Source organism: Dipodomys spectabilis, unplaced genomic scaffold, assembly GCF_019054845.1.
Source record: "Dipodomys spectabilis isolate Male_0828 unplaced genomic scaffold, ASM1905484v1 ptg000289l, whole genome shotgun sequence".
In the NCBI taxonomy this organism is placed as follows: Eukaryota; Metazoa; Chordata; class Mammalia; order Rodentia; family Heteromyidae; genus Dipodomys; species Dipodomys spectabilis.
The window spans coordinates 1,155,001-1,167,957 of NW_024870966.1; the positions used below are offsets into that span (position 1 = coordinate 1,155,001).

The window sequence follows — 12,957 nt, forward strand, 5'->3', positions numbered from 1 at the left end:
TTCTAAAATTACCAGCAAAAAGTAGGGTGGACAGAGGCATGGCTCACATGTTAGAGCTCCAGCAAAACTATTACCAATTGTCTTCTTTTACCTTCTTTTCCTGATTTTTCAGACGTTCTTGAAGTTCCTTCTTTTCTTTTTCCAATTGTTCAACCTGTTTAGCCATGATAAAATCAGGATCCAATTCTTCAAGGTCCTGAAAGGCAATAAAAATGCACTAGTTAAAATATAAATGAGGGGCTGGGAAGGTAGCTCAGTGGTAGAGTGCTTGCCTCACATGCATGAGGCCCTGGGTTCGATTCCTCAGCACCACATATGCAGAATAAGCCAGAAGTGGCGCTGTGGCTCAAGTGGTAGAGAGCTAGCCTTGAGCTGAAAAGCTGAGGGACAGCGTCCAGGCCCAGAGTTCAGGCCCCACAACCAGCAAAAAACAAAACCAAAAAAAAAAAAAAAAAAACACTGCACAACAGGCTTTTGTACAACCAAGAAAATAACGTACATAATCTTTTTACCTCTCACTTCTCTATTTTATATTAATTCTACCCCAATGATAGACACTTGCTAAAAACTGTACAGGGGCTCAAAGTAGCACAGTGTCTGCCTAAGTTCTGGCTGAATTCAAACCCTCAAATAGTTAAAAAAAAAAAAAAAAGCATACACACAACAAAAACATCAAAAAAAAAAAAGCCCATCAATTAAAAACAAATGGAGCTACAAGCTGGTGGCTTATGCTTGTAATCCTAGCTACTCAGGAGGCTGAGATCTGGGATCGAGGTTCAGAGCCAGCCCAGGCAGCAAAGTCCATAAGACTCTTATCTCCAATTAACCACCAGAAAACCAGAAATGGTGCTGTGGCTCAAGTGGTAGAGCATTAGTCTTGAGGGACAGCTCCCAGGCCGAGTTACTTCAAACTCCATGACTGACTTCCTTGCCCCCCAAAAAAGCTTAATCAATGAGCCAGCTGTAAAAACATGCATAAAACAATCCAAAATAGACTAAATAAAGGGTAAAAGACTATGCTTCTGATACTACAGAAATCTTGGATAAAACAGAGTTCTTAATGTATGTCACGTACTTCAATGTCAATATCTTTGAATGCTTTGGCACCCAGCTCTGTCTTCTTGATCTGTTCCAAACGCTCTCGAACAGTTTTCTTTTTGATTTGTTCATGTTCTTGTAAGATCCGCTCCTTCTCTCTCTCCTTTGCTTCCTGCCGCAGCCTCTCTTCTTCAGCCTTCCGTACTTTCTGGAGTTCAGCTTCCCTCTGTTCTAGTTCTTCTTTCTCACGCTGAATATTCAGACTCTCAAGTCGTTCTTTCCTTTCCTCAATTGTCTGCCGGCGAGCCAGGATACGCTGATGCTCTTTTCTTGAATTTTTAAGATACGCAGTAACTGCCAACTGATGTTGTTCTTCTTTCTCTTGCTTCAAAAACAAACTTACTTTTAAAATTTGTTGAAAGCAACATATACTAGGATATTAGGGATCAAAAATAATCTTGATGAACTGCCTTTCTATGTTATTTGTTCTTCAGGCTATATTTGTTTCCAGTATCAAATATTTTGGCACTAGTTCTATTCAATTTTTTAGTAAATAAAAAAATGTCTCTATTTGCAAGTAAATTTTTCTTGGCAACAAATACACCTTACATGCTCAAGCCAAGGTATATTAATAGAGGTTACAAACAATAAATTAAGCAGGAAATAAAAGCCAAACTTTGTACCCCATTGTTTTTGGGTGTCATAGAATTGCAGTGTTATAAACATCTGTTTTTATTACGTGTTTAATATAGTATTTTATGTCATGAAAGGCAACTCAATAATTTGCATGTCTAATAAAGATATTTGATAAAAACAAAACTAGTCCAGGTGGGTGGCTCACAGTTACAGTATCTCAGCACTTGGGAAATATAGTCAGAACAAGAGTTTAAGACCACTGCATACATAGCAAGACTCTACTCTTTCTCTCCCCTGAAAAAACTTGGGGATACGTAAATATAAATCATTTCTCCCCCTAAAAACACTTACCAGTATATGAGCTGGCTTGATGACTTCAAGTGCTTTTGCAAGCACTGAAGACATGGCTGTGAGCTGATTTCTTATCTGTTCTGAAGGCATACTCTGCAGATGAGGACCAATTGGTGCATCCTCTCGAGTAGCATAATTTAAGTCAGATCCAAAACTCAGAGTTCGAGAAGTGTGGTCAATACGAACCTATAAAAATTGTCAGTGGTTAAAAATCTTGGTGTTGATGATATATATTATAATTTGTGGGTAGGGAAGGAAGGGGGAAAATGAGGGAAAATAAAAGGGTGACACTGACCAACAAGCAATGTACTCATAACCTGATTTACGGAAATGTAACCTCTTTGTACAACTACTTAATAATAAAAATAATTTTTAAAACTATGTTACTTGAACATTTTGAAAGAGAGAATCCAGTGATTCAGCAGAGATTTAAAACACTAGCTGAAAAGTATCGAGAGAAAGAAAGCAACCAGAGATTAATAGTTGAGGAAAATGATCTGCTACAGATCCAAGTGGATAAAAAGATCAGTTATGCATCTGAAGACCTAAACACTTACAGAAAGATAGCTAGCTGTGCCCTGACTGAAAATATTCAACTTAATCAAATGAACTTGAAAAAAAAAATAATGAAATTAATGGATTTAAAATTCAATTGAAATGTAAAAAGTTATGTAAAGCTATAAAAGTACTCTGTAGAGCTTTAAAAAGCTGCCATTCTACCAAAGCTGAAAAACAAAGAACATGTCTCTCTAGTGCTCAATGGGATTCTGACTATGTCATTGTTCCTTTACAGTACATACCTGTAGGTCACAGTGCCTGGCTGCATCTACAATAGCCCGTTCCAGTTGGAAAGCATCAACAAAAGGAACCAGAGAAGTCAAACGAGAAAACTCAATGCTCTGATAAATCTGTGCCACCTGTATAAAAAAGATAGGGTTAATAATAACACTATTATTTATTCAGTACTTTCAATGGCAATTTCCTGATGGCATAGGAAGTAGAAATTATGCCACTGTTGGGGGTGAGAGGGACCCAAAGCTCATTATTTAGCCAACCAAAACTCACTGTTCATTCAGTTGACATTGCTGGAACGTGATTCCCATACCATCTTCCTATTCTATCACATCCTACAATTCCTCAAATATTTATACTTTTGAAACTCTAGTTTTGTGAAACAAAAAACAAAATGGTCACATATTTATAAAGACCTTTTACTTACCTAATAAATTGAAGTATCTTTATGTTTTGTCTGAAGGAGACTGGCAGAATTACTATGTATAGTGAATCTGCTAATTAACCATCAACTATTTGTATAGCACATGTGAAATAACACTGCTCACATACAAAGGGAAGCAGGTCAATGAAATGTGCAAATCCCTAAATACTTTATTATAAAGATCTCTTCCCCAAATGAAACAAGCAAAAGTATTTAAAGCTTCTTTTACTGTAACAATTTAAAAAAACTTTCTAAAAAAATGCAACATTCAATTAACATTAACAATCAAATTGTGTTAGCAAAAGGGAAAAAAAGGCTATTGGGTTGGTTTACTGGGTCTTCTGAGGAATAAAGCTTTTATTGTGTGAACTATGATTTGAATTCCACTTCTTATACCTATCTGAATGCAAAAATTCATGAATATAAGATGCGCAACTCTTCAATATTTTTTGGGGGGGATCCGGTCGTGAGGCCTGAACTCTGGGCCTAGGCACTGTCCCTCAGCTCTTCAGCTCAAGGCTAGCGCTCTACCACTTGAGCTACAGCGCCACTTCCGGCTTTTTGCTTATGTGGGGCTGAGGAATCGAACCCAGGGCCTCGGGCATGCAAGGCAAGTACTCTACCACTGAGCAACCTTCCCAGCCCCTCTTCAATATTTTTAACAGGAAAAAATAATCTAGAGGAAATGAATTAGCTCGCCTCCTAAAAAAGTCATTTCTATTTTTACCTGCTGCAGAAGGCGAAGTATGGTGTTGTTTTGTAGTTGTGGAACATACTGTTGTAATTCTGGTTCCTTTTCAGGTTGTTCCCTGACCCAATTAAGAACCTAGAAAGTTCAATTAGTGAGAATTAGGCTTTTTTATTAAATTTGTTCTACTATACAAAATCATAAAATGGACAAAATTTATGAAGCTATTAACATGTCTGAAGGTGACTGACAGCAATGGCTAAGTTAGTCATGCTGCTAATTTACCTCCAAAGATTTGTTTAGCACATCAGAAATATCTTTTCTCCCAATTTGAAGAAAAAAAGACAATGAAATGTGCGCTGATTCAAAGATTCAGGACAATACTCTTTTCACAAGGCTAAATACAACCCTAAAGCACCATCAGCCAGATGGTAACATAACCAAAACTTCAAAGACAAAAACTCACCTTTGTGACTCTCTCACAGAGTTTTAGAGGATTGAATTCTACTTCCAGCCAGTTGTAAAGGTCCTTCACTTCTGGAACAACATACTGTAGTACATTGAACCTGACCTACAGTTAGCAGAGTAAAAGGTTTAATTATTGAGGGAAGTATTCCAACTGAGGGTCTGAACTAAATACAAATTAAACTAAATTTAGAAATAACTTCAGGTTTATCTAGTCTAAATCTCATTTAAATTTACCAAAAAACAATCCAAAACTGTGTTGAGGGGTTTTCTGCTCAGTTTGCATCTACCTATAATGAAAAGACCTGAAAACTTCAAAAGAAATAAAAATTCTAAGCCAACTGTAAGATATTTGCAAACCAACTATTAAATTCAACAAAGACTAATTTATTGCCAGTAACAAGTAAATACCAGAGCTTTCAAGTTATTTTTATTCAAATTACCCTTGGTAGTTAGGATTATACTGTAATGAGCCACTTGCTGGGGCAGCAATACTATTGTTAACCTTGATTAGAAAAACTTAACATGTCCCACGTATTTAACAGTTGGTCTTCAGTACCTTCAGGTACCTTATTTGCAGTCAACAAACCATAGATGGAAAGTATTTAAGGGAGAAATACATAACTGTAATAAACATGTAAATTTTTATTGTGCTCAAACTTATACTAACCATATCATTAATAAGGCCAATTCGCGTTGGTGGGGCTTGAAGACCTAGCAGTGTGGCAAGGCGACGCTGTTTCTCAACTATAATGCCATCCATATCCAGAAGTCGAGCAATATCAGTTCGTTCAGGAGTAATGGGGATGGAAAGAGTAGCCAAAAGGACTCTGGTAGACATTCTGTGTTGAACAAAGTTAAGTCTATTAAGTTTGTAACTGTTGCCTAGTAAGAAAAACACTTCCTTTTAATTGTATATGCACTATTCATTCATAAAAGAGAAGAAAAGGACCTTAATTAAACGAATCCTTACTGAATCATAACTTCACTTCTTTTCCATTGTTTTCTGGCTAAATAGCAGAAAAGGTACACTTCCTTAAAAGTTCAGTGACAGTGCTCAGGCCCTGAGTTCAAACACCAGGACTGACAAAAAAAAAAAAAAACTATGGAAATAAGTGATACTAAGGGTAATAAAATTTTAACGGCTAGTTAGTGAAGACAATTATGGTAGTTTGAATTGAGAGGTTGAGCCCAAACCATTATTTCTGGAAACCTAAGAAGAGGGTTAAAGCCAGGCGCTGGTGGCTCACACCTGTAATCCTAGCTACTGAGGAGGCTAAGATCTGAGGATCACTGTTCAATTCAAAGCCAGCCCAGGCAGAAAAGTCCGTGAGACTCTGATCTCCAATAAACCACTAGAAACCCTAAGTGGCGCTGTGGCTCAAGCAGTAGAGTGCTCGCCTTGAGCTGAAGAGCGCAGGAATAGCGCCCAAGCCCAGAGTTCAAGCTCCACGACTAACCCCCCCCTCCCAAAAAAGAAGAGGGTCAAGGGGCTAGGAAGGTGGCTCAGTGGCTTGCTTTGCATGCATGAAGCCCTGGATCCGATTTCTCAGCACCACATAAGCAGAAAAAGCCAGAAGTGGCACTGTTGCTTAAGTGGTAGAGTACTAGCCTTGAGCTGGAGCTGAGGAACAGCGCCTAAGCCCCGAGTTCAGGCCCCATGATGGAAGAAAAAAAAATAAAAGGGAGTCAAGTTGAATTCTGTAGCTCTATAGATCATTAAGGATTATGGGCTCTGAAGCTCAAGAGTTAAGTTGTTAGACCGTTGCTCCACTATTTCTAAGTCTGTCTGTGACCTCCAACAAGGTATGAAATTACATGGCCTTTGTAATGACATTATCAAGTAACATACATAGGGTAAATATGTTCATTACTATGACAATATTCACTGAAGTGATATTATAGATTTGTTAAAGGAATGAGATTTTTAAAGTTTTTCCTTGTATCCATAGATGTGAAACTATATCACAGGAAACATAATATAGTCCTAAAGAGTACCAAAGACACTAGCAAAACACTAACAATTCATTTAGTTTCACATATTGCTACCTATAGAAGAAAAGCAACCTGATGTATTCAATTCTAGCAAAAGGCAACTATAGTCCCATGTATTTTTTATTTTTTTTTGGGGGGGTCCAGTCGTGGGGCCTGAACTCTGGACCTGGGTGCTGTCCCTCAGCTCTTCAGCTCAAGGCTAGCATTCTACCACTTGAGCCACAGCACCACTTCTGGCTTTTTTCTTTTTGCTTATGTGGTGCTGAGGGATTGAACCCAGGGCCTCAGGCATGCAAGGCAAGCGCTTTACCACTGAGCCACCTTCCCAGCCCCGTCCAAGGTATTTTTTAAAAGTAACTGGAGACCAAGGACTTGGCTCAAGTGTTAGAACAACTGCCTAATAATAATGAGCATCCAAGCTCAATCCCTAATGCTTTAAGAAAAGGTTGCTGATAGTCTAAGAATCAGTGGTAGAGTGTGGGCCTAGCTTGTACAAGGCCTTGGGTTCAATTCCTATATCCACACCAGAAAAAGCAAGGAGAAAGATGGGGAGGGGAGGAGATAGGGAGAAACTGACCAAATATATAAGCAAGCAAACAGGCTTTATTTATTTTGTTGGCCGTGGGGCTTGAACTTTGGGCTTGGGCACTATTCCTCAGCTCTTCAGCTCAAGGCGAGTACTCTACCACTTGAGCCACAGTGCCACTTATGGTTTTCTAGAGGTTTATTGGAGATCAGAGTCTCATGGAATTTCCTGCCTAGGCTGCCTTTGAACTGCGATCCTCAGATCTCAGCCTCCTGAGTAGCTAAGATTACAGGCATGAGCCAGCGTCGCCTGGCACAAACTGGCTATTTACGCTATTTTTGCTTTTTAAATCTCTGGGTTGTTAGATTACTGAACTTTATTTTTGTATTCATGTTATTTTGGGGTATGTATCTCTCAAAGACAAGATGGTATGCTATTCGCAATGGCTCAACTGTCAATGTTGGCTTTATCATAATGTAAAAGCACTACACAGGGGGCTGGGAAGGTGGCTCAATGGTAGAGTGCTTGCCTTGCATGCATGAGGCCCTGGGTTCGATTTCTCAGCACCACATAAGCAAAAAAAAAAAAAAAAAAAAAAGAGTCCACATCCCCCCCCCCCCCCAAAATAGTACTACACAGTCAGTAGAAAATATAGTTCGAATTTTTATCTTTTCCCAGGCTAGCACAACTACAATACTTTGTTTGGAAAATGGCAAAAGCAATGTGCCACAGCTCTAGTTAGCTATGGAGTCACAAGTGTACACAGCAGACAGTATAGCATACTAGGTTGATAAGTTACAATGTTCAGTAGGTATGGTGGATTAAATGCATTTTTCCTTTCCAGTATTCCTAATTTACAATGAATTTACTGGACTATAACCCCACAGCAAATCAAGGAGCATACAATATCATTAACAGTTTAATACCAAGAAAAAAATGACCTAATGGAATTATCTTAACTGTCTAATTTATTCTACCCATACGTGGACAGGCTCATTGGGAGCTGAAGATGGAGAATATTATCCAAAAACAAAGTACAGTGGTATTTTCGGTAGTCACAACTATAGGAAACTCAAGTGGTAGAATGCTTGCTTAGCAAACTCAATGCCCTGAGTTCAAATCTATAATACACTCCCTAATTTCCCAATTCACACCTAATGTATTAGGAATACTGCTAAAAAATTTCAACTCTATCCAACCATAACATTCTTTCTTACCTTTGCATTTCATCTTGTGTAAGATTCTTTCTCATTTCTCTAGAGAGATGATAAAGACGATGGAGCGTAGATGCATGAAAAAGAGCATTGCCAGATTTCCAAAACACAGTTGAGACTTTGTTATAGTAATTTGCCATCAATTGAGGTTTAGGTGGCTTTTTAGATAAGGAGAATAGGCCATGAATATCTTCCACAGCTTTGAATGCTTCCTAAAAGTAATAGTATAAATTAGTCACTGCATTCTAAAACCTAAGAATCTCTAGTTCAGATTTTGCTGTGAATCCTAACACAACATAACATACATATACGTGACTTCAGATATTGTTATCTACAATATATTTGAATCAACTGCCATAATTACCAAATCACTAACATTTTAAACTTTTAAGTTAGTTAGGAGCCAGGTGCCAGTGGCTCATATCTATAAACCCAGCTACTCAGAAGACTAAGATCTGAGAACTACAGTTCAAAGTCAGCCCTGTCAGTAAAATCCTCGAGTCTTATCTCCAATAGAACCACCAGAAAGCCAGAAGTAGAGTTGTGGCACAAAAGGTGGTAAAAGCCTTGAGTTAAAAAGCTAAAGGCTAGTACCCAGGCCCCAAGGGCATGCCCCAGGACTGGCACACCCAAGCGTGAGCATACGCACACACACACACACACACACACGCACGCGCGTGCGCGCGCGCGCACGCACACGCACACACGCACACGCACACAGCTCTTTAGAAATTAAACATCAGGGCCCACATGGCTCACACCTGTAATCCTAACTACTCAGAAGGCTGAGATCTGAGGATGGTGGTTCCAAGTAGGAAAATTCATGAGACTCTTATCTCCAATTAACCACCAGAAAACTGGAAGTGGAGCTGTGGCTCAAAGCGGCAGAGCACTAGCTTTGAATGAAAGAGTTCAGGGTAGCACCCAGACACTGAGTTCTAGCCCCATGATTGACAACACAAAACAAAAAAACAAAAAGTAGAGTAGACTGACCAGACTAAAAGGAAAACATTTGCATATTATTATACCACCTGAAGCCAATATAAAGGAAAGATCTGAAAGGATGTCCAACAGAATAAATTCAGGTGATTTCTGAGTAATCAGATAATGGATGAACATTTTTTTTCTTTGTACTCATCCATTTTTCCTATTATGAGCATGTTTACTTGTCCTCTACAGGTAGTAATTTAAGATGCAGATACCTATAGAAAAGGAAAATATTATAGGGCAAACCAGGAGTCAAACCAGTTTTACTTAGATGAAAAGCTGGCCATTTTTCATCCTTCCCCTGTAATCTGTTCCTTTTTTACAAAACATAAAAGCCTGGCTGGGAATGTGGCTTAGTGGTAGAGTGCTTGCCTTGTATGCATGAAGCTCTGGGTTCGATTCCTCAGTACCACATAAACAGAAAAAGCCAGAAATGGCACTGTGGCTAAAGTGGTAGTGCTAGCTTTGAGTAAAAGACACACAGGGACAGTGCCCAGGCCTTGAGTTCAAGCCCCAGAACTGGGGAGAGGGAGGGATTGTGTGTGTGTGTCTATAAATACACACACACACACACACACACACACACACACACACACACACACACACACACGTGCCTTACAAGACTACAAAAGCATGTAAAAATGTCTTTTGGGACTCATATATAAAAAAGACAAGCATCCTTGCATCACTGGGCTCAACCGAGCATGGTACTATATAAGTTAAAAGCTTGAGGCCTGAGTTCAATTTCTAGTATCAGCATAGCAAACATACGTTTTTACGAAAAAATTTCCAACCTAACATCAATAAATATTCTTTAACAAAACTCAATAGCTAATACAAAAATGAAACTGAAAACCAACTCAGTGGTACAGCAAACAATCTTAAGGCAAAACAAAACACATAAATCTTTGGGGTTTTTTTTGTTTTTTTCTTTTAAAACTCAGGGCCTGAATACCGTCCCTTAACTCTTTTTGCTAAAGGCTTGCACTCTATCACTTGAGACACAGCTCCACATCCAGATTTTTGGTGCTTAATTGGCAATAAAGTCTCATGGACTTTCCTGCCTGGGCTGGCTTCAAACCATGATCGTTAGATCTCATCCTTCTGAGTAGCTAGGGTTACAGGCATGAGCCACCAGCAGTTTAACTTCCTACACTCCTTTATACTAAGCTCATATATTTAATGCAAACTGTCATTAATCATGGGACCACACTCTGAACAGCATTGACATGGCATCGTTTTCTGTGAAAAAAGCTGAATCTGAAAGATTATGTAATTTGTACAGATTTCACAATGTTTAAACCAAAATTATCTTCTGCTCCATGAGACCTTAAAGTCTTTACTTTGTCTATTGAAACTGATCGTAAGATATTATGAAAAACAAGCCAGGGCTGGGAAGTTGGCTCAGTGGTAGAGCGCTTGCCTTGCATGCCTGAGGCCCTGGGTTCCATTCCTCAGCACCACATAAGCAAAAAAGAAAAAACCTGGAAGTGGTGCTGTGACTTAAGTGGTAGAGCACTAGCCTTGAGCTAAAGAGCTGAGGGACAGCGCCCAGGCCCAGAGTTCAGGCCCCATGACCAGACTCCCCCGCCCCCCCCCCCCCCAAAAGCCAATAGTTCAAACATACCTGCCATAGTTCCATGCTGATAGCACTATCCAGCTGAACAAGCCTTGTTTCTAAATGCATAGATTGGCTCTCTGGATTATTAAGATTGATTGCTGTACTTTGGTTATGGTGGCGCTGAATCTGTGATAAGTGCATTCTCAAATTGTCACAAAGCTTGCGGAATTCAGCCTTACGAGTATATTGGAGGCAAAATTTGAACGCTGTAAGCATAATTGTCAAATATATTACTAGGTTCTTTCCACTATCAACTCAGTATTTAAATGTCACATGTAAGATTAGTTATTTTAACAAGATTCACCAAACTCATCATTAGTCTTTAAATGTTACAGAACTGTAATGTGCCCAGATTACCATTTTGGACCCTAAACAAACCAAAGAATGGTCACTGGTCCTGGTCTAAGACCAACATATGGTTCTAGAGATTTATAAAGAAGATATTATTGAAATTTAAATTTGGCAAAGATTCACCAGTTTTCAAATCCTAAGAGTAGAAGAGTCTAAGCTGAAATACAATGAATTTACTACTATCTAATTTGGAGTGTAACAACATACTTTCACAGTAACAAAAACAGAAATTGCCAATAATCAAATTTCAGCTATTTACATAGATCAACTACTTGCAAATACTATTTCTAACAGACCCAAAACAAAAGTAACAAGTTTAACAGAAAGTAAATCATTGTATCAATGAAGTTACCAAGAAGCTCAAATTTACTTTTAGTAAAAATTCACATGTGCTAGCCATAAAAACACACACAGGGGGGCTGGGAATGTGGCCTAGCATACATAAAGCTGGGAATGTGGCTAGCATACATGAAGCCCCTGGGTTCAATTCCTCAGTACCAAATAAACAGAAAAGGCTGAAAGTGGCTCTGTGGCTCAAGTGGTAGAGCGCTAGCCTTGAGCAAAAGAAGCTCAGGGACAGTATGCCCAGGCTCTGAGTTCAAGCCCCAGTACTAGCCAACCCCCTCCCCCGCCACACACACAGGGTAATAGTCCCAATAAAACATTAATAACTGAAGTCACTTAACAGTAAAATGTAGAACTAGGCATGATGGATCGTACCTGTAATCTCAGGATTGGAAAAGCTAAGGAAGGGGCTGGGAATGTAACTTAGTGGTGGAGTGCTTGCCTAGCATGTATGAAGTCCTGGGTTCAATTCCTCAGTATACACATGAAGCCCCTGGCATACATGCCTAGCATACATGAAGCCCCTGGCTTCAACTCCTCAATACACAGAAAAAGCCAGAAGTGGCACTGTGGCTCAAGTGGTAGAGTGCTAGCCTTGAGCAAAAGCAGCTCAGGGACAGTGCCCAGGCCGTGAGTTCAAGGTCCTCCTCCCTCCCCCCAAAGCTAAGGAAGAAGGATCATACATTCAAGGATAGCCTGGGCTATGTGAGATCCTGTCTCAATAAAGGAAATGCCAATCATTATTGAAAGAATTTAAAACAGGAAAAAAAGCTTAAGCCACTGTCAAGTGGCTACTACTCAAAAAACAGCATTTACTGCAAAAAAGAATGACAAGTGGCAGTATTTTCAGTTATCAAGAAAGTCTCAATCTCCCTTCAGTAAGACTTCAAGAAAGGAAAAATAGCCAGCTGCCAATGGCATACACCTATAATCCTAACTACTCAGGAAGCTGAGACCTGAGAATCTTTCAAAGCCAGCCCGGACATAAAAGTCTGTAAGATGTTTATCTCCAATTTATCATACAATAGCCAGAAGTGGCACTGTGGCTCAAGTAGTAGAGTGCTAGCCTTGAGCAAAAGGAGCTTAGGGACAGTGCCCAGGCCCAGAGTTCGAGCCCCAGATTGGCAAAAAGAAAAAAGAAAAATAATTTTTCCCTAAAATTCTTCATATCCAATAGAGTAAAAAACAGAAATCAAAGCCAAATACTAGTGGCTCTTGCCTGTAATGCTTGCTACTCGAAAGGCTGAGATCTGAAGGATCACAGTTTAAAGTCAGTATTAAGTTAGCAGGAAAGTTCTAAGATTCTTATCGCCAATTAAAGAGCAAAAAGCTGTAACTGCAGCAGCACTCAGGGACAGTACCAGGGTGAGTTCAAGCCCAGGACCAGCAAAAAAAGGAAAAAAAATCAATTTTACCAGAACGCAATGAAAAGTTCCTTTCTTTCCATCACTTGGAAAATTCCAAAGACTTTTTAAAAAGTCTTTTAGACCTTTTCCAATGCATTTCATATGGAACTACTTTAAT

At 39.2% G+C, this 12,957-nt stretch overlaps 1 protein-coding gene and 2 non-coding genes across 4 annotated transcripts in view; all 3 read right to left on the reverse strand.

The window, feature by feature from the left end:
* The window catches only part of Eif3a (eukaryotic translation initiation factor 3 subunit A), a 43,812-nt gene that overhangs the window by 21,195 nt on the left and 9,660 nt on the right, over positions 1-12,957 (reverse strand). For both annotated transcript variants that reach the window (XM_042701451.1, XM_042701449.1), the window contains exons 5-13: positions 10,744-10,943; positions 8,133-8,341; positions 5,065-5,236; positions 4,396-4,500; positions 3,969-4,067; positions 2,826-2,942; positions 2,026-2,211; positions 1,076-1,423; positions 92-196 (exon numbers count right to left, since the gene is read on the reverse strand). In XM_042701451.1, the coding sequence (XP_042557385.1) occupies positions 92-196; positions 1,076-1,423; positions 2,026-2,211; positions 2,826-2,942; positions 3,969-4,067; positions 4,396-4,500; positions 5,065-5,236; positions 8,133-8,341; positions 10,744-10,943 (1,541 nt within the window). The remainder of the gene's footprint in view (positions 1-91; positions 197-1,075; positions 1,424-2,025; positions 2,212-2,825; positions 2,943-3,968; positions 4,068-4,395; positions 4,501-5,064; positions 5,237-8,132; positions 8,342-10,743; positions 10,944-12,957) is intronic.
* LOC122126891 lies at positions 3,269-3,398 on the reverse strand. The gene has a single exon (XR_006151027.1). It is a non-coding gene; the product is annotated as a small nucleolar RNA SNORA19 (small nucleolar RNA).
* Positions 4,160-4,289, reverse strand: LOC122126892. Its single transcript, XR_006151028.1, has one exon. It is a non-coding gene; the product is annotated as a small nucleolar RNA SNORA19 (small nucleolar RNA).